We start from the raw sequence: 25,493 nt of genomic DNA, 5'->3' as shown, positions 1-25,493 counted from the left end.
TAGTGGAGTTTTGCGATGCATGGTATTAGTGATCAGTCCCCTAGGCCCTAGCCATTAGCTGCTGTGTGCGGCCCTCACAACAACCTCTTGTTACTCATGTGGCCCTCGGGGTACCCTGAGTTTGACATGCCTGCCTTAGGGCTCGTTCACACGGTGTAACGTCCCGCGAGATTTGGCACGTGTACGCCGCGTGACCCCTTGCGTGTCGTACACGCTCCCATTAATTTCAATGGAAGCGGGGATCGTATGCGCCGCGCTAGTTTGCGGCCGTGAATAAATGCACGGCCGCAAACTAGCACGGCGCATACGATCCCCGCTCCCATTGAAATGAATGGGAGCGTGTACGGCACGCAAAGGGTCACGCGGCGTACATGTGCCAAATCTCGCGGGACGTTACACTGTGTGAACGAGCCCTTACAGCGACCAATGAGGCCACTGATTGGTCTTGTGGGGTGCAGGACTTATGGAAATATCCTACATGACACTGAATGAACAATGCCAGACAATGGAGCACTGGGGACAGGCGTGTATGCTTTTTCTTTTTTAATGTTACATCTCCCCTGGTCTTCACAGTGGTTTTTCTAAATCCTACATAACCCCTTTAGGAAAAAAAAAATTCTGGACCTAAAAAAGATGCTGTGATAAAATGCAGAGAATAAATGCACAGCTTATAATGTGAATATGCACTGTGCCATTAGTATGGTGATCTACTAGCTCTATAATATATATATATAGCCATGCTACTGTAAAGAGATACAATGCTAATAAAGAACAATGACCTTGGAGGCCAAATTCCTTACTGAGCTGACCGAGTCTTGCCTTCTCTTTTTTACCAAACAATCTTCCTATGGAGGATTTAATTCCTTTCTTCTTTGGAGCTTTGTGGAGAGAGTCTTGGCTGCTGTTGGCACTCACTAGACCAAGGACATCAGGCTCAAGTGTTGCAGACAAACTTCTGAAAATTGATACAGTTATTGTGACTGTAATACAGAGCAGTGTATACCTGTACTTGTTAAAGCATATCCACATGCACATATATGTCCCTTGCTCTGGCTGGAGATATTCTCTCCTAGTAATACTTTTAGTAATACCACCACATATACAGAATTTAATGCAGCATAGCAAACCTCCATAAGCCACTCTATAAATCAGAGGTATATAGAGGTTGATGCCCCTTTATGATAGCACTATTATGGCAATGTACAAAACAGAAGTGTAATATGGCAAAGTGTATAAGTCTGTCTCCACTCCTGAAATGTCTTTTCTAAAAGGTCTGGAACATTTTTCTTAGAACTCTGTCTTACATCATTCCTTCGTTAGTCCTCCTAGTATTTTAAAAGTAATTTGACAATTGTCCGTTTCAAAGGGGTGTAACCCTACACAGTTTGTTTTTGTCCAATCTATGCTGCCAGTGCCAAACTAAGCAGGACCACATCCCTAACGCTAGGTTTAAATCTGCTATCAGGTTCCCCTTCTCTGGGTCCGCTTGGGGACCCGAAGAACGGAACATTAATCTGCTTAAAAAGCGATCACCCACAGAAACCCTACTAATCCCATAGACTATAATGTGGCCCACCGGAAAAATGTGGATAGAAAAGTCCTGCTTGCAGAACTTTTCTCTACACATTTTTCAAGCGGATTTGGGGACGGAAACCCTGAACTTAGAGCAGGTGCAGGTGTGAACCTAGCCTAACTGGTAACATCTCCCTCTATTCAACATCTTAGATGTCACTGTCATTACGCTACCATTAAAATGCAACATATCAGAAGGAGTGTCCTCAACAGCTTCCATATAAAGACTATAGGGCAATCATTAAGGAGGAACACAATATGAAATTATTTAAAGGGATTGTCTTGTTTCAGACAAATATCGAGCAATGTTATTGTTTGTATATTGAAAAGTTGTACAATTCACCAATATTCTTTCTGTATCCATTTCTCTCGATCTCTGCTTGCTGTCATTCATTCTGCTTAATTCCAGTGGATAAAAATTAGTCCATGGTCATGTGATGTACAGTCCATGGTCATGTGATGGACACACAGGTGTACAGCTTGTTACAGCCACAGCCCAGTAATTAGACATTTGCCTGGTAATGAGCTGTGCACCTGTGTGTTCATCACATGACCATGGACTGTACATCACATGACCATGGACTGTATATCACATGACCATGGACTGTACATCATAAGACCATGGAATGACCATGGAGCAAAATGAGTGACCACAAGCCGCAATCTAGAAAACTGTGAGGAATTGATACAAAAAGTTTGTTGGAAAATTGTAGAACTTTTCATTATATGAACAATAACATTTACCTCTCAGTTTTTGTCTGAAACTGGACAAACTTATAAAAACATGAAAACGGCAAGAAAAGGGCATTGTGAAGTTTTATTTTAACTGTGAAATTGTGTAAAAGGTGGGATTCCACTTTATATTTAAGAGCCAAGATAGGCAGTCTATCAAGCCTGAAGATGTTCATATCTCACCCTCTGGCATCGTTGTGATATGAAGACGGTAGAGTATGAGTCATCCTGAGAGCACGCGGTGTTGAAGGGGGGGAGGTTTCACATTTTATCGTGGCTTTATCTTCACGACCATCTTCTTCTACAACTGCAATCTGGCCAGAGAACAAATTCAATAAAGCTTCAGCTTATGAAACCTTTATCATTTTGTCTCAGCATCATAGCTACATGAACATGTCTGAGAGATATGGACCTACTGTTCTTGTCTTGCTTTTTATCCAGAATGACTTCAATAATACTAAAATGCATTGTATATGTAGTAAATGTCACATACAATATAGTATCATTTATGGATAATGAAAGATTAAAAGCATTGTCCATTATTTTTTCATGGCCATAAATCTGGTTAATGCGTATATATAAATATTGTTGATGCGTGGATCAGCTGTTTGGGTGTAGGTCTGATCCCTGTACTATACAGTAAATAGAGCCGAAAGCATGCCCTGTATAGTGGCCTGGCACCATTACTGTAGCTCTGCTCCCATTGATTTCAGGACAATGTATGTGCCAGGAGCTGCAGTAGATAAGTTATGACACTTCTAGAGAACAAAACTGTAAAAACAGGCACATGGAGCAGGAAACGGGGCTGGAGTCACCAGTTTTTGGCCTATAACACATATATATCTATACCTATATAGAAAAATAATAGTTGGAGACACACAGGTTCTGTATGGTATCATGCAACACATTTGCCCACAGATGTTGCAGCTAGGCTTGGATGGTGAAGCTGGAGACAAGATGGTCCAACAAAATACTCAACTGGAGATAAATCTGACTGCACAGGGCATGATAGTGTTGCAATCTGATGGAGACATATTTGGGAAACCCTTGTAGAGTGCGGGTGAGCATTATCCTACTGATAAATAACAGTTTAAAACCCTGCCATTGAGCCACCATATTGGAACATGACTGTGATATGCAATCCCGATCATCACAACAGTTGGGACTCTACGGCAAATGCGGATTGAAGTATTCACCAGGAGGCCAAGCAGAACCTGGATGATTTGCTAAAGGTGATATGGAGTACACTCCATAGCAGTCCAGGTTTCGTGACACCACTGTAAATGAAGGCAACAGTGGCTGGCTGGCAATGGCAGGATTCGTAATGGGTGCCATGATACAAATTTTCCTTCTGCTAAGTGCCTTAAAATGGTATGGGCAAGAGAAGGGTGTGTAATGAAAGTGCTACCTGTGTCTAGTGGTACATATGTATATGGGCTGGGGCTATATATATATATATATATATATATATATATATATATGACAACCCAGCCCATAAGAAATACACTATCAGCAGAGAGAATCAGTAGAACGCATGACAGGGTATACATACCTTTCTTCGATGCTTCCGCAAATCACTAGGCTAACAATGGAGAAAATAACATGTTAGTTTTTAAAACATGAACAGGACATGATATAAACCATTCACTCAATAATTCCATCCTCTACAATAACATTGCACTGGTGTATACAGTAATTGTTATACATAACATCAAATTAATTATATTAATCATGAGTTAAAAGAACTCATGCTCCAGGTGGCCGGGCACATAGGACATAGCTGTGGGGAGGATAAGGGCCCCTTCACACGGAGTTTACGCTCCGTGTATTCTGTACATTTTACACGTGTAAAAATACACGTGTAAAATGTAGTTAGCCATTGAGTTCAATGGCATGTTTGTAAAATGTGCGTCTTTTTGTGAGCGCGCAGACGCGCGCAGAAAGACGCGCGCAGAAGGACGCGCGTTATACGAAAAAGCCATTGAACTCAATGGCTAACTACATTTTACACGTGTATTGTTACACGTGTAAAATGTACAGAATACACAGCGTGTAGACAGAATACGTGGAGCGTAAACTCCGTGTGAAGGGGCCCTTAGTGTGAAGGAATGGGAGGAGGAGAGGGAGAGGGCAGGGGGCTAGAGGCTTTTCTAAGGGACAAAAGCCAACACATGGAAACTGTAGTTGGGGAACTGCTGAAGAACATGGCAGATATAAACAAACCCAGCATATTGCAGCACCAGGTATATTGGGACAGCTATGTCAGGTGTAAGTGGCGGACACATATTGAGGGTCTAATAGGTGAGGGAGACTTTTTTTAAAAATGTAAAATTGTGCCCAGAAAATGCCTTTAAAAACAATATTACTGACTTATAAGAAACCAGACTTCTTCTTTAGTATCACAATTATTAAAAAATGCCCAAAAAAGAAACAAATTATGACTTACTAGCGTCATTACTCCCATTCGGTCCATCTCCCTTGCAGGGCTGCGTGGTGTGAGCTTGGGTGTAGAATGTCCACTTGGAGGTGATGAGCTGGCTAAGGATGAGGCAGTCACTGAGCCAGTAATAGAAGTACCTGGGTGAATTCGGGCCAAATTAAGCCCTTCCAAGCTAACGCTGGCTACTCTGTTCTCAATCTCCTCAGCCCTTAATTCTGTAGATTCTTTTTCCTCCTGAATGAGCCTGGTGGAAACCACAATAAGTCACAATCAATGAAAGATACAAAAAAATGATATTTAAAGGGGTTGTCTGCCGAATTAGTTATATTATTTAGAATTGGTCCAGAAAACTGTGAAAAAAATATAAAAATCCTGATCTCCTATTACTTCTGTTCTCCACTATACATCTTGGTTCTTCTCAAGTCACAGGAAATGACCACAAGTTCATGTGCCCATGTACACAATGCCCTGTGTATTACCGTTTATATTAACAGATATTATTAAACCGCAGTGGTGACCTGACTCAGTGATTGGCTGAATTGCATTTCCTTCTGAGTTGACCAGAAAGTAGAGACCAGCAGGGAACATGGAAAGAGTGAAGTCCAGAGCAGTAGGGGGAGATTGATGAGGTAGGTTCGATTTTATTTTTGCATTTTTTTACAGCATTTTCAGTGTATCTTTTGCTTATACAACCCCGTTAAATTAGGTATTAATACCAACAGAATAATAATATTTCTTTTTAAGGCAACTTCATATCAGAAGATTGAACATATTTAAATATTTTACTTTTTACTTAGGGATAATCCACAGCTTTTCCTCTACTCAATGCTCCACTTTCAGTGCAATATCACTATGCCCTGTTTAACTGTGCTAAAGAGATACATGCCAAGATTTCATGCCCACTTATCTCATTACTATCCCTAAGGAGCATGTGTCAGTGATGTCTGCTGCCTTCTCATTCCGTTGAGTTACTTTGTATTCAGTGCTAGATCTACACTAAATTATCTGAAATCTTCAAGAATGATTGGGAAACCTGTTTTCTATGAGGAAGAACATCAGTCAATGGAATCTAAATGAACATACCTTCATGGGATATAAAACACACAAATTTTGCTATTCAGTATAAAAGAATATTTTCATATATGGTATGGTAATAAAACTGAAAAGATGAGATATAACATAATTAGCATTCTAAGTCACAATAATGACTACTACAAAACTGAGTTGTTACATTTATTGGTTGTTGCAAGGCCAGGCCACACCCAAAAGGTGAGCGTGAGGGCTGGTTCACATCTGCGTTCAGTATTCTGTTTGGGGAGTCTGCTTGAGAACCCCCCAAATGGAATACCGAACGCATTAAAAAGCAGTGAGTGATGAAAGCACACGGATCCCATAGATTCTAATGGGGTCCGTTTGGTGTCCACACAAATCATGTGGAGAGAAAAGTAGTCCTTGAAGTACTTTTCTCTCCGCATGACTCGCGTGGACAATGCACAGAAAACACACAGATCCCATTATAGTCTTTGGGGTCTCCAAGCAGACTTCCTGAACAGAATACCTAATGCAAATGTGAACCAGGCCTTATCCAGGTCTTGTCAAATTAATTGATTGTAAGCTCGTTGTTGATGGTTTTTGGCAAACCAAATGGCCCTTAACAAGCAAAAAGAGTTACCAATCAATTCATCTGCTACCTGTGCCATCCTGGTGCTATTGGTTAGCTCACAGACACAGCTCAGCAGTGCATCAACTACTTCTGATGCAACCCTCAATGTATCTCTGTTATTGGTCTAATGTAATAAAGTAAAAACATGTTCTTGATAGATTAAGAGTATGTTCACACAGTAGAAAACCAAGGGGAATTTTGGACAAACGATCCTCTTCATCTCCCCCTCTTCCCGCCAGAACATAAGCATTTCTGCCACAGCTTTCTGCCACTGAGGCAACCCAGAAGAATGGGCCTAATCAGCAGGGAATATCCTGCCCTGCAATCCACGGAAGGATCAAACAGGACACTTATTTATTCTTTCTCCGATTTCTGCCATTTCCCATTGAAAATAAAAGGCGGCAGCTGCATCTTCTCTCTTATGTGATAGAGCATGCAATAGTAATAAATGGACCATATCAGCATAGAGGAGCTAGGGAGGCCATAGACGACATCACAGTAAAGAGTAGCATAAAGCAACAGGAAGAGAGGCTGCACCAGAGAACAACTGCACATTGATAACATTTCAAAAATATGAGAGTGAACTTCCTCTGAGCAATTAAAGGGGTTGTCCAGTTTCAACAAATGAATGTTACTGTTTGTGTAATGAAAAGTTCCCCGCTTTTCCAATATATTATCGGAATTAATTCCCCATGATTTTCTAGATCTCTGCGTGTTATTCTTGGTTTACTTCTAGTGGATAAAAATTAGTCCATGGTCATGTGATATACAGTTCATGGTCATGTGATATACAGTTCATGGTCATGTGATGGACACACAGGTGCACAGCTCATTACAGTCACAGCACAGTAATCAGACATCTGCCTAGTAATGAGTAGTGCACCTGTGTACTCATCACATGACCATGGACTGATTTTTATCCACTGGAAGTGAGCAATGAATGAAAGCAAGCAGAGATCTAGAAAATGGTTAGATAGATAGATAGATAGATAGATAGATAGATAGATAGATAGATAGATAGATAGATAGATATGCACATAATATGTAAGTATACTGCTCGGAGGTGCAGTGTGGCGTATACTGGGAGGGTACTCAGCTATGTTTATTCTTTTATAACAAGCATTTCCTGCCTTTAGTCTAACTTATTTAGTCCTTTAATGTATAGTGTATCATGTAAATACCTGTACATCTATTCTTCTTGTTGTGCTCAAAAATTATTGGAAGACAATAAAACAATGTAAACTAGCATAACCTCATATAACTCCGTGTGTCAAGTGTACCTAGCTTCTCTAAGAATAGGATAGAAGCAGGATGTCTTTGTACAGCAGCCACAGGCAAAAGAGCTGAAATGCAATAAATAGAACTGGCTCAGAAACACAGTCACAGTAGCTTAGCTTTCTGCAGCTAAAAAAGTATAATTTCAAATGTCACCAGTTTGTCTTGTTTCCACATTTGTCTCAGGTTCTGCTGGCACTAGCAGACATGACATTTCAGCCATAGTACGGTACATGTATTTGGCTAACCTGTCCCCAATACCTGCTGAGCTCTGTTGTAAGTAGCACTGTACATAGTACTTATGTCCTGTCTGTATTTTAGTTTGAGCTGTATTGTTTGGGAAGTACACAAAGAACTTCCAAATCCAGGGATAAAAGTCCTGTAAAGTCACACTGTTGACTGTAGGATATACCGTATATAGGATATATAGTTATATAATTTAATAGACTCAATAGAAGTCATGAGATTGTCACCCACACAACAATTTTAGCCAACACAGAATTGAGCAAATTGAGCACTGCATCATACCAAAACAACTCAAGATAATGAAGGTTTGCGGAATTCTTGGTCTCCATGTTTGGAAAGTATAAACAGGCAACCGATCACCCAATAATACGACAAATGCAAACTGTATGCATTAATGATAATGCTAAATGCATCCACACATTGCGGAGAAATATGCGTATCGGACACACCATGATTTCCAAAACCACTGCAGTTTTGGAAATCGCAGCGTGTCAATTATACCTACAGAAACATGGGCGGTTTCCCTATAGGTATAATTGAAGAAGAAAGTCTTCAGAGGTTTCCTCTGCGGACTCTCTGTGAAAAGTGCTGCGAGAAAAACTGCAATGCGTGGCAACTGTGGTTGTACTTGGAGTGCTTTTTTCCTGTGGTCCACTACGTGGGGCCTTAGCCTTAATTTTACAAATACTACCACAAAAATCAAAAAATGTTTGAAAGTTTAGGTAGACTTGAAGTAGTAACCTGGGGACTAACAAACACGACAATAATATCCAAGCATAACACCCATTAAATAATGCTACAGTATGTCATGTATAAAATATACCAAGTTGACTATTAATAAAATAAATACCTTATTTCTTTATTGATGGCATCTAGCTGCTCTTGAAGCATCATCGCTAATGTCTGAGCATCAGAATGTCCACCTGGTGACAAAAGGTCCATGGAACTAAAAATCGTTTCACGGTCATCGTCATCTATGTCAGACATTTCGGTGTCACTTTCGAAAGGATGACTACTAAGCACTCCCATCTGCTGAGTTCTATTCCATTCATGATCCCCGAGTGACTTCACCTTTATGATACAAAAGAAAAAGAGCTTGACTTTGACCTGACTAATACTACAATGATCATACCCAAGGAATTAGATTTGATGGATCTGTATTTACCTATGTAATGAACAACCACAGTTTTACTTCATTCCTATGACAAGTGGTGTTTAAAATTCACATTCATCCAAGCTCCACCTAGAACACCATTTTTGTCATAGTGGTATCCTCAAATTAAAAGCGCCTGATAAGTCAATAGCTCTTAAAAGGAGATCCTTACTCCATCTTGGCTGGCACTTTATTATGCAAAATCCACAAACTATATATATATATATATATATATATATATATATATATATATATATATATACACACACACACACACACACACACACACAGACACACAAAAGTGTCATGCCAAATGGCAAGTTATTCTGCAATCACATGTGTGGTCAAACCGGATGATTCCAATGGAATGGGAAATATAAAGTAAGGATTTATACTTCTCCTTCCTGCATGAACCACTTATACCTTTAACTAATAAAGTGCATCAAAAACTGCATTTGCGTTTCTGGCCTAAGGACAAGTTCACTTTCCCATTATGACAGTATGTTGCTCTGATCTATCACAGGATGAGAGCAAAGGACTTGAACGGCAGATGCAGACAAAGCTCCACCCACTTGAATTCACACCAATGTAAAAAAAACAAAAAAAAACGTTAGAATCTTATATCCTGTTTTGATTGTTTAATTATGAGACGGAAGAGAAAGTTCTTAATGCATCCTTCATAGGATAAGAGCAATGGATTGTAATAATGGAAATGTGGATTTCAGATATATACCATCTCCCCTCTGATCCCACCCCTGACGTTTTACCTAAGCATCCCTACATGTTATGGTGGGAGAACTATCTGGGGCAACCTATTTCAAGTGCAGACTGGTCCCTTATCTGGAACAGAGCGCCTAAGACCTCTGGATGTGTTGTACATATAGAAAACTTTTTTAAGATGTTGATGCACTGGTATCACATGCCGAATCTCCTCCACTCTTTTGACAGGTTTGTCCCAGGCTGTTGCTGGCATTGTAGTACCCATCCTGCACATATCTTCCACCTTTTCTGGATTTTTCCAGCCTTCCAGCCTTACTGGCGCCAGGTCCAGAGCCTTTTGGAACGACTATATGGGGCTAGTCTCCCCTTATCCCCTATGACCTATCTCCTTAACCTCCCTTCCATTAAATTGTGCAAGCACGCCTTACACCTTATTTTACTTCTCTTCACTTCCACTAGGTGCTTGATAGCCAAGCATTAGCAGCAGTCTACTCCACCAGCTCTTGTGGAATTGGACTCTAGGATTAGGGATCCGCAATCCCCGGGGCATTTGACAGCTTTTCTGTACAATGATGAGGAGAAGTTGCAAGCAATTTGGGACCTTTGGGACGTGTTTTGGGCTAATTAGCCTCTTTGACCTGATAACACCTGGACCCCCTCCCCCGTTGTTGTCTTCCCTTACACCTTCCCTTTTGTTCTTCTGTGCTGTCATACCTTGCTTTGTCGTCAGTTGTCTTGTTCATATGACTTGTTCTTAGGTTTTTATTATGTTTCAATACTATGTTTTACCATGTTTGGGTATTATTTATTTTCCCTTCCTGCATACTTCCTACTTTGGCATTGTCTTGTTGTTTTTTTTTTTTCTTTATTGATAAAAAATCTTTAAATAAACAGTTAAAAATAAAATAATGGAAATGTGAACTTGACTTTAGAAATGTAATGAGGTATTTTCAAGAGACTAACTACAGTGTAGAATATATAGGGTTCGGGGGATATTGTCACTCCTTAGGGAGAGACCACCATATAGGTGTGTAACCTGGTAATAATCCCAGCGTCATTGCTAAACAAAGGCCTCTTGGAAGGTCGGGCATGAAGCTAAAGGGAGCAGCCATTATTGGGTTATTTCACTGGAATCCTGTCTTAAGACAGGCTTGCACATTCCAGTGAGCGCCCTCTATTGGTTTGCAACAATGAGGCAGCAACTGTCTTCCTAATTACATCATGGAAGGCGGATTTGCATATTCTTCCTGTAGAATATATACTAAGTTTCACAATAAATATTGCAGCATATCTAAAACACACCCTAGAAAACAGTGTTAGATCCATACCTTTGGCTCTTCACGCCTTATTCCCATTCTTCCTCTACGTGGCCTCCTAATAACTTTAGTAGAGCGGTAATCCGGCTGAGAATCTACCAGTGAACTCACAGAGTACCTTAAATCTGCTGAAGTGTCTAAGTGAGGCCTAAGAGAAACCAACAATATCAAAATGATTTTTCAATATTAAAGGAAATCCAAACTGAGTACTGTGCAAAGCAGCTCATATATATTAGATACATGTCAGACAAACATCTACTATGTATGGAGTGCTCCAGATCCTCCAGTGATGGCAGAGATTGAGATAAGGATTGCATAGTTGGACTTCAACTACCTGATCCTTTTGTCTGCGGCGAGATAAGCCATGTTTAGCAGTAACCCTCTCATCTCTCATATTCAGTAGACATGAACTGCTCGGCTGAGCCTCCATGTATATAGGGCGAATGGATAAGATAGCTGTCGCCCAAACTACAGTTCATGTGTATGGTAGGCTTTAGACTGCTTGGATATGTTTAAAAAAAAAAATCCAAATGCTGCCCATTTTGAGCACTTTACTACATTACCATACAAGAAAGTCAATGAAATATCCACTGATTCCTCTCCACAAAATACCTTGTTAATGTTGGTTCTATCAAGGATCCAGTCCGCAACTTCATCTGGTCGAGTTCTGCTCGAAGTTTTTCAATTTCTTCTGCTAATCTCTCCTTAAAAAGAGTAAGTATAAAAGAATTGAGTTCCAACACCTATGCTGAACCTTGTAACAATTCGGAATACTTTCAGTGTGTTCATGGCACATGATACATACGACTTTATCATGTACAATTATAAAGTGGAGATTGATAATGGTTGAAATTAATCAATTATAGGGGAAAAATGGCAAATGTGATTTTTGCCTTCCTTGAGCAAATGTTTGTGATTTTTTTTTACATTTTTTTGCACCACTTAATCCCTCAGTATAAAGTGGGTAGGGAAGTGCGTGTAGTTAGACTGCCAAGCTGATGTAATCCAGAATTTAACACATTTTAAAAGTAGCAAATATTACTAAAATATCATTCCAAAAGTGGGGTGACGTGGAAAGGGCAGCAACATCTCAGGACGGTTGTGTGAGGGTCAGTTCACATGGAGGAATTTGCTGTGGATTTGGGGGTTGAATTCACTCCCGAATCCCAAATCCTCCTCCTATTGTTTTCAATAGTAGGCAGAGATCGCGGCAGGACGTAAAAAAAAAAGCGTCCTTCTCGATCTTGTGGCGGATTCCAACTGCGGTGTCCGCGGCTCAAGACTCCTTCCTGATTAGGCCCATTCATCCGGGCCTAATCAGGTGCAGGATGCCGCTATGGAGTGCTGATGTATTGCAGGCGGTAGAAAATGAATAGGAATTTCTTCTTCATTGCCGCTGTGTGAACAGACTCTAAGATGCATCAAATGTATCTGTTATTTTCTAATATTTGATAACAAATTACAGCAACACAGACTCCAGGATAACAGACTCCACATATGGACCGTCATGATAATTAATCTAGAGATGAGCGAACACTGTTCGGATCAGCCGTTCCAAACAGCACGCTCCCATAGAAATGAATGGAAGCACCTGGCACAGTGTACGCGCCAGGTGCTTCCATTCATTTCTATGGGAGCGTGCTGTTTGGAATGGCTGATCCAAACAGTGTTTGCTCATCTCTAAATTAATCCTATATTCTAACTATGCGTTCTAAAGACAGGGCTTACCTTGTCATGTAAACATTCTTCCAATTGTTTTCTGTAATTTTCTGAGTCCTGAAGTAGAATATTCTGCAAAAGAGATGAATAAATACAATAGATATGAGAAGAAAGCTGTCTCCCTATAAACAAGCCTACTTGGACTGGCCATGGCTGCAAATTTATTCCAATAGGGAGATGGAAACGACCCAGTGCCAGACTCCTAATAGACAATTCTATGAAGATTGGAGGGTTCAGCCAAAATTTATTACATGTATATATCCAGTTCAGAACATCTCTTATCTTGATACACTTATTTCTACATAAATGTCATTCACATGAAAAGCAACTTACAAAAACTTAGATAATATTAGTAAACTTTTCAATGAATGTGGTAGAATAGCAAACAGCGGGGTGTTATACCATCATCATTATACATCCCCCCCCCTCCCCTACAGTACTGTATTTAGATGGTTGTTATGGAAAATGCACACTGCCAAACCGATTTCTATAATAATCTGGTTTGCATCATCATTATGTAGTTTTCCACATAAGATTTAAGTAGTGGTCACATATGTAAGTGTTTGGAGCTACAACTTAAGAGAATGGATCTGTCATGGTATCATGTATTTCATTATAATTCTTTAAGGCCTTATTCAGACATTGTCATTTTTGCACAGCCATTTTGAGAACATTGATTTTAATGTGTGGTTTTCACAAACCGTTTTTTTGACTAACCGCTTTTAACAGCTGTAAGAAAAAAAACTGAGACGATGTAGATATTGTTTATACGAACACACAGACCCAATAGAAATCAACGGATCCATGGTTTGATGCCAGAGGGATGGGTCATAAAGGAAAGAACACTTCACATGACATGCAAAGTGGATGATACTCTGCCATCAAAAATAGAAAGAATGCAAACCCGCAGTCAAAATAAGACATTAACAGTCGTCAGATCCGTCAAAATTGTGTGGATATGGCCTAAGCTGGTGTCCTATACACTAGGAGCTTCTGTTTCCCATATGGTCAATATTGTTGGACAAAATAGTGCAGCATGCTGAAGCATGTTGTCCATTAAAATGAGAGGCGTTATGACGGAAACCCACTAACCCCATTAAAATCAATGGGGTCCCAGCATACTGATCACATCTGTAAATATTTGGCAGTCCATTGCAGCGGTGCAATCGGGGGGGGGGGGGGGGTCCTCCTGATAACCGAGCACCTGTCGTGATCATTCCTGCTATTGACTTTGCAATGGCCTGTCTAATAAGCCAATGTATGGAGCACTGCTTGACAGATTTATAGTCATTAATAGAGATGAGCGAGTAGTACTCGATCGAGTAGGTGTTCGATCGAATACTACGGTATTCGAAATACTCGCACTCGATCGAGTACTACTAGCTGTTCGAAGTTAAGATTCGATGCAGAACCAGCGTTGATTGGCAGAATGCTATACATTGCCAATCAACGCTGGTTCTTCTCTTACCTTTAGAAGTCTCTCCCTGCGCAGCGTTCCCTCGTCCTCTTCCGGCTCTGAATTCACTCTGCCAGGCATCGGGCCTGGGCAGAGTCGATTGCGCATCTCCGCTTGTAGTGCAGGCATGCGCAGTCAGCTCTGCCCAGGCCCGATGCCTAGCAGAGTGAATTCAAGGCCGGAAGAAGACGCGGGGACACTGCGCAGGGAGAAGAATCCAGCCCGACTCTCACTCATGGAATTTGATCGAATGTTGCATACCCCTGAAACGAGCATTTCCCCCCTAGACTATAATGGGGTTTGAAACCCGTTCGAACAGTCGAACAGTGTGCGGCTGTTCGAATCAGATTTCGAACCCCGAACATTTTAGTGTTCGCTCATCTCTAGTCATTAAGCGTTAATATCAGGCAGTGTAATACAGCCCTAAGCAACTTCTATCTTATTGGTTGCAGAAGGAATCCTAGAAAGATCCTTTATGAACTGTATCAAAAAGGAATTTTACATACGGTAATTTAACATTAACAATGATAAGAACATTTTAAATCAATCTAAATTTACTAGTAATGCCTCATTTTCAGAAGTGATATATTGGTCCTGGCTTCCTATAGCAACGAGAAAAATGGACTATTGTACCATCAGGAGACAATTTGCCTTGAGGATCTGTTGATGGAAAGTTGTGGAGTATGATGCTTTCGAAGCCTCTCAATATTTCACGTCTTGGCATTGACCTGTACACATTAATCAGTGTTTCGTGTGATATCTCGCTCACATGCTTCATCAAATAGCAAAAAATAGATTATTCCAGGTGTGTCCACCCAACTGAGCTTGGATTAGATGTGACAAGCATGCACTGGCCGGATGTTTTATGTATACAGCAGTGCGCTATTATGCTGCTAATGGATCTGTGCAGATTGTGGCTTTCTATCACAGGTTCAGTGCATGCCGGACAATGTCGTGTTTTGGATATTATAAGAATTTTATCCAATATGCAAAGCATTTATTTCTATATGATGTGTTTCTAGCTGTTCAAATAATATACTATTACATGATAGAATTGCATACTAAAGGAGAATGCTATTGATGATCTATCCATAGGTTAAACAATACATAAGGTATGGCGCTATAGTATGCAACTTCTGGTACACTGTGGTCACTCCAAATAGTCGAACGGCAAAGATGTTGTGGTTGGACCCCTCTGATATGCTATTGACCTATCTTAAGCAGAGTTCACTCTACCAAATAAATAAAGAACAAATTTGAGCAGCAGGTACCTTGTCTTCAAGTGCAGCCATTCTTTCCTTCAAGTGTAACTGCAACCGCTCATTGGATTCCGTCAGAAGCCTATCCACTGTATCAGAAAGTCTTTTGTTGTGTTCTTCATTCATTTTCTCTCTTTGGCGCGCCTATGCAACAAAAAGCATTAAAAAACTAGACATAAAATACTTTGAGACATTATAAGATATCAAACTTTTTTATGTAGCCTGACAAACATTACGGGTTTTCTGAGGCTAGAAAAAAACCCAGACTGCCTGTTCTCTCCTAAATATCACCAATCATGATCATGGACTTTGCCAAATTCACTTGATTGGGGCTAAGCTGCAGTACCAAAATGGGGCCGTCTCAAGGGGAAAACAAAAACAAAAACACTCTTTATTCTAATTCTGGACAATTGCTTTAAATTACCTGTTTTTCTCTTGTATAGAAAAATAAAATGATATCCAACCTGTGGCTTTTTGGAAGGATACAGATATAATTCCCCGCAAGGAACTATCAAGATTTACTAGGAGTTTTAATACCGTAACAGTGGAAGAGTCTAAGAGTCTGATACTAAGATTTTTCGAAGAAAAGTGTTTTTTCCAATGGTTTTCTACACTGGCTAAAAGAAGAGGTATTTCAAGCAGAGGATTCAACGTATGTTGTAAGCAGGAAATAAAAATTGTTGGAGACCATAGCAGCCTGGGTTGTATATAAAAAAAAATACAGGTTGCAGAGTAAAACAGGTTGACAATTTTTGATAAAACGTATTAGGAAAATGGTTTGTTTGTTTTTTCAGCCTACAATAGGTACAATCCAATAGTAATAAAAAAAATGTTTCCAAAACTTTATAAAGGACACACATACAATTTCATAAGATGAATTATTTTTAATTATTTTGTACAATTGTGAATATTGCATAATTCATTAGATGCATAGTTTGTAGCAGGTTTACTTTTATACAAAGTCAGTCACTAGTTTCCTTGTGAATTACAGGAACGTCATTGTGTCTGTCTGACCATGGTTGTCAACCACTTATAAAAGAGTCAGAGATGGACTGTGAGAGAAATAGAGTTGGACTTGGCAGTTTGGCTAACCAATTCCACAGTTATAAAAGGAATTTATAAATAATAATAATAATAATTATTATTATATCTATCTATAGAGATGAGCGAGTAGTACTCGATCAAGTAGGTATTTGATGGAATACTACGGTATTCGAAATACTCGTACTCGATCAAGTACCACTCGCTATTCGAATGGAAAAGTTCGATGCAGAACCAGCACTGATTGACCGAATGCTATACATATATTCGAAACGAATATCGAATCTGGAACATTTTACTGTTCGCTCATCTCTATCTATCTATCATATATTATTATAATATATCATTTATAAAGAAAATTTCTTTATAGACAACCTGTCACCAGGTCTGATAAGCATGGACACCCTGATTTTTTTGGTGTTTTGTTTATTCAAATCCATTAAGCATAAGCCATGTTAGTGTTGACACATATTAGGGTAAACTAGACAAGTGGGCAGTAAGGATATGTTCGTTCAAACGGCGGGATGACTAACGCCTCATATTCCTCTTCCATTTCTAGACCTCCAGCTGTCCGCCATGGCTTTCACTCGCTGATTAGGCTCAGATGAATGAACTTATACAGTGGAGTGGCTTGTGGCTGAAGCTCCTCTGAATTCAATGAGAGGCAAAAATCAGGGTGAAATTTTGTGCTGATTTTGAGATGGAATCCACCTCAAAATCACTGCAAAATTCTGCCATGTGAATGAGAAAAAGAAGAGGGGAGAAGTCTCTGTGTGCTGAAGGTCATGCAATGTTTCAGCCCACTTGGAGAGTATACCCTAATTTGCATCAACATAAAAGGGGTTGAACTGATTTTTACAAAACTATCGGACATTGCCATTGAGTTTTTCAGAACTGGTGACAAATCCTCTTTAAAGGGGCACCCGGATCACAAGCAATACTCACCAGTCAATTGAATGGGTGATAACTTCTAGATTGCTGGCGTTGGGTTGGGGATCTCCAACGGTCTCCAAATTACCAATCAATAGGGATTACGGCAGTTGGAATCTCACTGATCCCACTGACCCCAACTCCCATCCCATCCCATGTGTGAAACCATGAAAGCAATGGGCAGTACTGTCAGTGATCGATTGCTTCACCCCAAGTGTGAGAAGGAGCGCTATCAGAGTCCCTTCCTCCCAACCGCGGTCAGGCTGTATAATCAACATCACTCCGCAAAGAGAACTAAATGTTCCTGAAGTCTTTCTTTTTAGTTACTGATTCCTAGTATCTTTTCTATCTGCTATTCTGAGCTTGCATGTGTTCTTGTGTATCTTATCTTATTCAGCAGATATACGACATTAACCAAGTGGATTGGTGGTAATTGCTTCTGATTAGAATTCCCCTTTAAAGTTGAAGAATCAATATTGTGCCATAATTTCTAGTGCAACATGTAAAAGATTATACCATTTCGACTTTTATACACACCCTCTGAAGTTCTTGATTCTTTTCCTCAAGCTGTGTTTCCAGATGCCTCATTCTTTCCTCAATATTTCCATGTCTTTCTTCTGCCTGTTACAAAAACAAAAGGAGTTGATCTGGAATGCATGCACAGGTAGGTTCTTCAAGTCATTTACAAGACAGAAGCAAGCTACTACTAAACTGCAAACTTCCTCTAGTAAAGAAATAGTATAGAAGCCGGCAGCTGGACAGTATTGCTTGAGATGTGTCAGCTACTAGAGGCCCGCTACATCCAAGCACTAGCAGAACTTCGAGTTTATTTATGAGCAATGAAGTCAGCCAAATGTAACATGCAGACTGTGCATGGTTTGATCACAAACCTCTTGTTGTAAATCATAAGCCCCTAAAGCACTAAACTGCACGATGGTTGATTATCAATAATTAAAGCATAAAAGAAAGAAAATAAAGGATTAAATGAAAAGAAAATCAGATGGATTCTATTCAGCAATAGAAAGTAAAGTCCTGTAGGACTACCTTCCTACGTATGGAGATCATGTCTTGTAGCTTAGCTTCCATAACATATTGATAATCATCAGATGAGGTAGAAGAAGTTGGATCAGACTAACAAGTTAAGGAAAAGGAAAGGGACAAAAGTTGATAAAACCAGAACAAAAGGCCATAAAAGAAAAGGTACAAAATGCTTAAAAGAAAAATATGTGACAATGTAAACTTTAACGATAACAGACTAAAAAGAATTGAGACAGCAAACTGAAGTAATCTAGGGCTAAATGATGAAATGGTAACTGGAACGTGTGGTGATGATGGCTAGCTTCTTGTGCAAATACAAGGTTTCTAAAGCTATGTTCTGTATAACATCATGCTTTCTGGTTATAATAGATTTATCATTGAGAATTTAAAGGGGATCTTCCACCATAAACTGATTTTTCATACTGATAAACTATCTAAAAGATAGGTCATCATTATATGATCTGTTGGGGTCCGACACCTGGACCCTGCACAGTCCAGCTGTTTTAGCAGCCTCCGGGTGCTGTATGCTATTAGTGGACTTGGAGTGTGTGCAGCACCGCTGATATTCAAGTAATAGGAACATTGCTGCAATTCCTGTAACCACTGATATGCAGTGCAAAGGGCTATGCAACGCCTACTACTTGAAAAATGGCATTACAGACGCTCCCTGTCCAATAGAGGCTTACGGCACCAACAGGCTGCTTGGTGATCTGTGCAGGGTCAGGCTGTTGGAGGTCATTGGTATGAAAATGAGTTTGGGGCCATAAAAACCCATTTAGGCTAAAGCCCCACATTGTGAAAACAAAGTGTTTTTGACACTGCATTTTACAGTACATGCAAAGTGAATGCTTAATTGTACAAAAAAAATCTTGTGTTTTTGAAAATCGTGGTATGTCAATTATACCTGCGTAAATAATGGCGCTTTCTCTATAGGTATAATAAGGGCAGAAAGTCCTTTTGCGGAAAAGCTGCTTTTTTGTTGCAGATTTTGCTGCATTTTCTTGAGCCAAATCCAGGAGTGGGTTGCGAAGAAGGGAGACGTATGAGAGCTTTCTTCCTATTTCTCATTCCCTTTGTAGCCACTACTGGGTTTAGCTTCAAAAACTGCAGTAAAATCTCTAACAAAAAGTGCTTTTCCCCAACGTGGGATCTAAGCCTAAAGGGGTTATGCAGGATTTGAAAACGTGGCTGCTTTCTTCTCTTCTCTGGAAGTGACATCATGTCCTTTGGTTACATGATCAGGATACAGCTCAGCCCCATTTATTTGAAAGAAACTGAGCTGTAGCAGGGCCATGTGACCAAATGACATAATATCACTTTGTGAGAAGAAGAAAACAACGATGTTTTTTAAGCCTGGATATTCCCTTTAAAGGGGTATTCCCATGTATGTATTTATTTTTTAATTTGTAGATAATTAAAAGTTAAACATTTTTGCAAATATAAGTAATAAAACATTTTGCAGAGTTTTAAAGATTTTCTCTAAATATCTTGTGGTGACAGTCTGTTGTCTTGATTGGTTGCCGGTGGATACGACCATGAATGCTGGAACTTTCTAAGGTCAGAGAATCCTACTATGTGTATTTGGATGTTTGGATGTTTAGATGTTTGTTCCTCAATCACGCAAAAACCGCTCAACCGATTTGGCTCAAATTTTCAACAAACATAGTTCCTAGGCAGGATTGAACGATAGGCTACTTTTCGTCACAATCTCAGACATACGTTTTTCCCAGAACCCCCCACAAAACCAAAACTCATACCACCAGCTCTGCAATCCCACACACTTTTTAGCATAGCAAGCCACAAACTCTTTATTGCCCTCTCGGGCCTAGCTCCTAACCCCAGGCAGGGGAGGAGACCGAGGCTGGGGTTGTGGGGGTGGGTGCAAAGGGGTCAGGGGGGGGAAGGGGGGGTTGGAAAGGGGACACAATGACACCTAGACGGGCGAATGGATTTGGCTGAAATTGCGCACATACATACCTTGGGTCCCGGATTGAACGATAGGCTACATGGAATTCCCGTACACCACCGCAATTCACTCCCATAACCGGTGCTTTTCACTTTTGAATTCGCTGCAGGACCTGGGATGCTGTAGGACCTGGGATGACGTCATCCCAGCCCCATCCGCAGCTCACCTGGATGGGTGCCGCTTCTCTATGTGGGCTGAGCTATCGGCCGGCCAGCGTCCACAAGAACATGGCGGCTCTCAGAGGTCCAAAGCGTCCTGAACCAGCACTGTGGGGCAGCGAGAAGTGCGTACGCTGCCCCGCCTGTGTGGGCTTACCACAGGACCGCGGTGCTCTGCCGCGGCCAGACAGGGGGTCGCCTGCGCCGCGGTCTGGAACGCCGGTTTGGCCTGCTGTCCCGTGGCGGCTGTGGCCTCTGGACTTTGCATGTCCGTCGGGGATGTCGCAGACGTCTGCTCAGGGCTATCTACAGTGTGATTCGGCCGCGGGAGAAGGGTTGTGACTTTGAGAAGGGAGAGGGGTGGGGTGTTGGGAGTGAGGAGGTTGCCGGTCCAGTGGGGACGCGGGAATGGGGGGGCCTGGTCAGGTAAACCTGGGGCCCCTGGAAGGGGGACGGGGACATGGCCGCCATAGCGCCCACAGATGGAATGGGGGCACATGGCTTGCCGCGGTAGGGGGGCCCTCATAGGCACCCCTGTAACATTGGTGCACGGGGAGCCCGGGGTTTGGTGAGGCCGTGGGCACAGGTTGGTGGGGAGAAAGGTGACACAGGGTCTGGGGGGGGAAGGGGTCACTGGGTAGGTAAGACAGGGAAGGGGGCATGGGGTGGTGGGAAAGAGGGGGCACGGGTAGGTAACACGGGGGAAGGGGGCATGGGATTGGGGGGAAGGGGGCATGGGATTGGGGGGGAGGGGACACGGGGCTAGGGGGGAAAAGGGGCACGAGGTAGGAGAAAGAAGCGAGCACATGAGGGAGTGGGTAGGAAAAAATGGGGTTGGCGGGCGCCAGCGGGGAGATGAGGAAAAGGGAGCCGCTGTGGACACAAGACAAAGGAAGAAGCCGGTGCTACAGGTGGGTCGTGCAGGGGGTCAGGGTTCCGCAGACAAAGTCGCGGGTACTGCTAGTATGTTATAATTTCCTTCTTATGGCTGGGATATCTTTTTTTTTTTTTTTTAAATGTAGATTGTGAGCCCCACATAGAGCTCACAATGTACATTTTTCCCTATCAGTATGTCTTTTTGGAATATGGGATGGAAATTTATGCAAACACAGGGAGAACATACAAACTCCTTGCAGATGGTTTTATGCCCTTGGTGGGATTTGAACACCAGGACTCCAGCGCTGCAAGGCTGCAGTGCTAACCACTGAGCCACTGTGTGGCCCCTGGCTGGGATATCTTCTCATACATGTAGTGTCCCTGCCTGATAACCCAGCTACAATAAGAAAATCATAGCTGGTTCCTGACAAGTCCCAGACCATAGAACGTTTCTGCATTAGTGGTCGTATCCATTGGCAACCGATCAAGATAACAGACTTTCACCACTAAGAAAGTTAGAGAAAACCTTTAAAACTTTGCAGAATTTTTAATTACTTATATTTGCAAAAATGCTTAACTTTTATTATCTACAAATATAAATATGATTATGTACATGGGAATACCCCTTTAAGTTTGGTTCACTATGATAAGCTTGACCGTGAATTTACTGTCTGAAAAAGAACCGCTATGAAATATTCAGTACAGTGTACTGTATAGGGAGACATTTTCACAAATGCACTAAATAAATATAGAGGTTGTTGTACGTTCATTTGACAGGTTTTAGGATGCACATCAATTACTTTTGAAAGGAAAAAAAACTTTTGAAAAAATAAAGCTTTACTAGTTGTGAAATTTATGACTTTACAGTGTAAAAATAATAAAATCATTTTTTACGGATATTTTTCACATGCAATTAAAACCTCTCTCTATTATTCATTTCACCTTGTGTAATAACTGCATACCATGTGGTGTAGTGGTATATCATCTATGGCATTGTTTTTGTATTTATACAGTGCTAACATATTCTTCAGCTCCAAAATAATGGATCAAATTTCTCATGCTATAATAAACTAAGACAAGGCTGTACCAATGGTGACCTTCGGAGATCTCAGGTAGACACTCAGTAGGCCCAGTTCACATCTACATTCAGGTTTCTGTTTGGGGAGTCCACTTGTGGATCGGCCGAATGGAAACCTATATGCATACCTTGGAAAACACGAGGATACCATAGACTATGATGGGGTCCTTGTGGTTTCCACATGAAACATACAAAGAAAAAAGTGCTGTTTGCAGGACTTTTCTCTCTTGCTGAAACCGAACAGAAAACACACAGACCCCATTATAGTCTATTGGTCCGCATGGTTTCCCAAGTAACCGCTTTTCTATGCATATAGGTTTCTGTTCGGGGAGTCCTCATGCGAAATCCCCGAATGGTAAGCAAACACAGATGAGAACTGGGCCTCAAAGAGAAAAAGTCTCATTAATATTATCCTATTTTCATTGTGGAACTTCTACAACTTCCTAATTTTCCTGGATTTGTTTACCAGCCCCATCTGATATATCGGTGCGTGGTACATGCACTGCCCTGGTAATTGAGTGGTTGCCTTGGAGAGAGAAATTCTTGGCTCAGTCCACAGACTTAGCAATTAGATCTTTATAGACATAGTTTGAGAAGCAGCGTCTTGACCTTTCAAGGATTACTGCCTCCATGAACTGCTGCAGTCATAATGTTTTCTGCTCTTGTACCACAGTTCAGAACTCAAGACCTCTACTTCTAGTGTAGACAGATAATATAAAATACCAAGGGACAGTTATTGGTATAGCATTAGTACTAGATCATGCCCAGTTCAGTCAACATGACATTAAAATTCCTAGCAAAATAATATCTGGCTGAAGATGTAATTTATCTAATGCAATTTAAGTTTACAAAGACTTTGTGTTCTGGCCAAAATATGATGGTCCTGAGGAGAGCAGACTCAATGACCCACATTATACATCAAAAACATAATAGTTGCTCTGAGTAAACATGTTTACAAGGAACCTGTCCGGTAAATTTGGGGCAGTAAACTATCAGCAGGTCCTTGCTCCCCAAATATCCCAATACTAATGCCATCTATACCATGCTCTTGGTGCTACAGGTCCATGCATAGTTTTTTTTACTGAAGTTAGAGTAGTATACCTCATCTTTACTGTATATGCATCGGACTGTGGGTGTATGTGCGGTGAAGAAGACACTATTACCCTGACCAGCTTCAGGAGTGGCACCGGCAACGGGAGCGAATGCATAGGTTTAGAGAGAGGAGTCCAATGAAAGTCATCGTTCTCACCTCTAGGCAAGTATAAAGTCATAGACACGGTCCTGCTACCAAATTTACATGACAGGTTCCATTTTATGTAAGAATATTCAAAGCAAGCATTTACATTAGGCAGTTCTATGTAATTTAGAATAATGTAATGCAAAGTTTATGCTGCAGATCTGAATTAGATACAGCATTGATAAGTAGTTGCAGGAAAGAGTTACCAAGGAAAATATGCTAGAATCGTGCCACATATTGCTGAAAAAGTACATGACATATACTAAATTTTCCACCTTTCTCGATAGTTTTTTTTAAAACTGTTTGTCAATCTGCTAAATTTGTTGCAATTTGCCCCATTTTTATGACATCTTAAAACAATTTACAGTATTTTACGACAATGCAGGTCCATCTTCCCCAGTGAATTTGCTTTATAGTCTTTTCAGGAGAATTTATTAAGACAAGATCTTTGGTATTTTGTTTGACACAAAATGAAATGCTAAGAGCAATTTTTGGCATACACTGGGGAACAGCAATTTCGTTGTCTTAAATCTATGACTTGTTTTCAACTAACTTTTGGCCTCTGGATCAAAAAATAACCACAGTTTTTGTCTATCACGTCAACTTTTTAAGCTACAGGATACCTATGATCTATGCTCGATTCCGCAGAGTGGTCACATTCTCATAAGGTGTAGAGAAAAACTTAACGTGGTAGAAGAAAACTAAGTACAATTTTGAAACCAGCATGCCTAATTAGGGTGGGTTCACAACAGCGCCTGGTCTCCGCTTTAGGCAATCTGGCGGGTTTCACTCTTCTGCCTCAAGAAACTGGACAGTGGACGGAAACCCGGCAGTCAGTTTTCAAACCCATTCACTTGAATGGTTTTGCAAAGTGACCGCCCGTGTGCGTCTTCTGCCTCTCAGTGGGGAAACCGTTTTCTTTTAACCAGACACAAAGTCCAGCATGTCCAACTTTGTGTCCAGAAAAAAAAAACAAAAAAAAAAACAGTTTTGCCGCGGACAGGCATAAGACGCTCATGGGCGGACACTCTGGAAACCCATTCAAGTGAATGTGCTTGAAAACTGACCGCCAGGTTTCCGTCCCCTGTCCAGCTTCTCAGGACAGAAGATAGAAACCCGCCGGATTGACTAAAGTGGAGACTGGGCGCAGGTGTGAACCCCCCTCAAACTCGTGTGTTCCAAATTGTTCCCCAGTGTCATAGTAGATTTGTCGGCTTCTGGAGCTTCTCCCACCATACAGCACCCTGTTATAGTTACTTTTAAAAAGTGGCTACAAAAGTGGAAGACAAAAACCTGTCCACATTTATCTACAATAAGGGTTTGTGCCACAATTCGTGAACTCTTCCTTTGATAAATTTCACTGATCGTCTTACCAAATTTGTTACATTTGGACCTAAAAGCCAAACCTTCCTGTTTTCATGATCCCTTTTGAAGTTAAACCCTGATCAAGAAAAACTGCCCCTTAAACTTAATATTACCATTTTGCACTAAGTCATATTTGGTTACATATGTAATATGCCTTCCACTTTCAAATCTAGTTGTCAAAATTTCACATGCACAACATAAAGTAACATAAGCGAAACATCTCATGAGCAAAATAAAATAAAAAAACAACAAG

The 25,493-nt window shown here is 40.8% G+C and overlaps 1 protein-coding gene across 8 annotated transcripts in view; it reads right to left on the bottom strand.

The window, feature by feature from the left end:
* The window catches only part of PPFIA2 (PPFI scaffold protein A2), a 243,722-nt gene that overhangs the window by 38,502 nt on the left and 179,727 nt on the right, over positions 1-25,493 (bottom strand). For 5 of the 8 annotated variants that reach the window (XM_075274514.1, XM_075274519.1, XM_075274515.1 and 2 more), the window contains 10 exons: positions 18,060-18,143; positions 15,564-15,695; positions 12,846-12,908; positions 11,730-11,821; positions 11,130-11,265; positions 8,779-8,999; positions 4,751-4,988; positions 3,857-3,886; positions 2,488-2,618; positions 780-955 (listed from right to left, as the gene is read on the bottom strand). In XM_075274514.1, the coding sequence (XP_075130615.1) occupies positions 780-955; positions 2,488-2,618; positions 3,857-3,886; positions 4,751-4,988; positions 8,779-8,999; positions 11,130-11,265; positions 11,730-11,821; positions 12,846-12,908; positions 15,564-15,695; positions 18,060-18,143 (1,303 nt within the window). The remainder of the gene's footprint in view (positions 1-779; positions 956-2,487; positions 2,619-3,856; positions 3,887-4,750; positions 4,989-8,778; positions 9,000-11,129; positions 11,266-11,729; positions 11,822-12,845; positions 12,909-15,563; positions 15,696-18,059; positions 18,144-25,493) is intronic. The other 3 variants (XM_075274517.1, XM_075274518.1, XM_075274521.1) reach the window with 1 other exon arrangement.

The sequence above is a fragment of the Leptodactylus fuscus genome, chromosome 5 (assembly GCF_031893055.1).
Source record: "Leptodactylus fuscus isolate aLepFus1 chromosome 5, aLepFus1.hap2, whole genome shotgun sequence".
Taxonomy (NCBI): Eukaryota; Metazoa; Chordata; class Amphibia; order Anura; family Leptodactylidae; genus Leptodactylus; species Leptodactylus fuscus.
The sequence above is the reverse complement of the archived record's forward strand: the minus strand, read 5'-3'. Positions and strand labels throughout refer to the sequence as shown.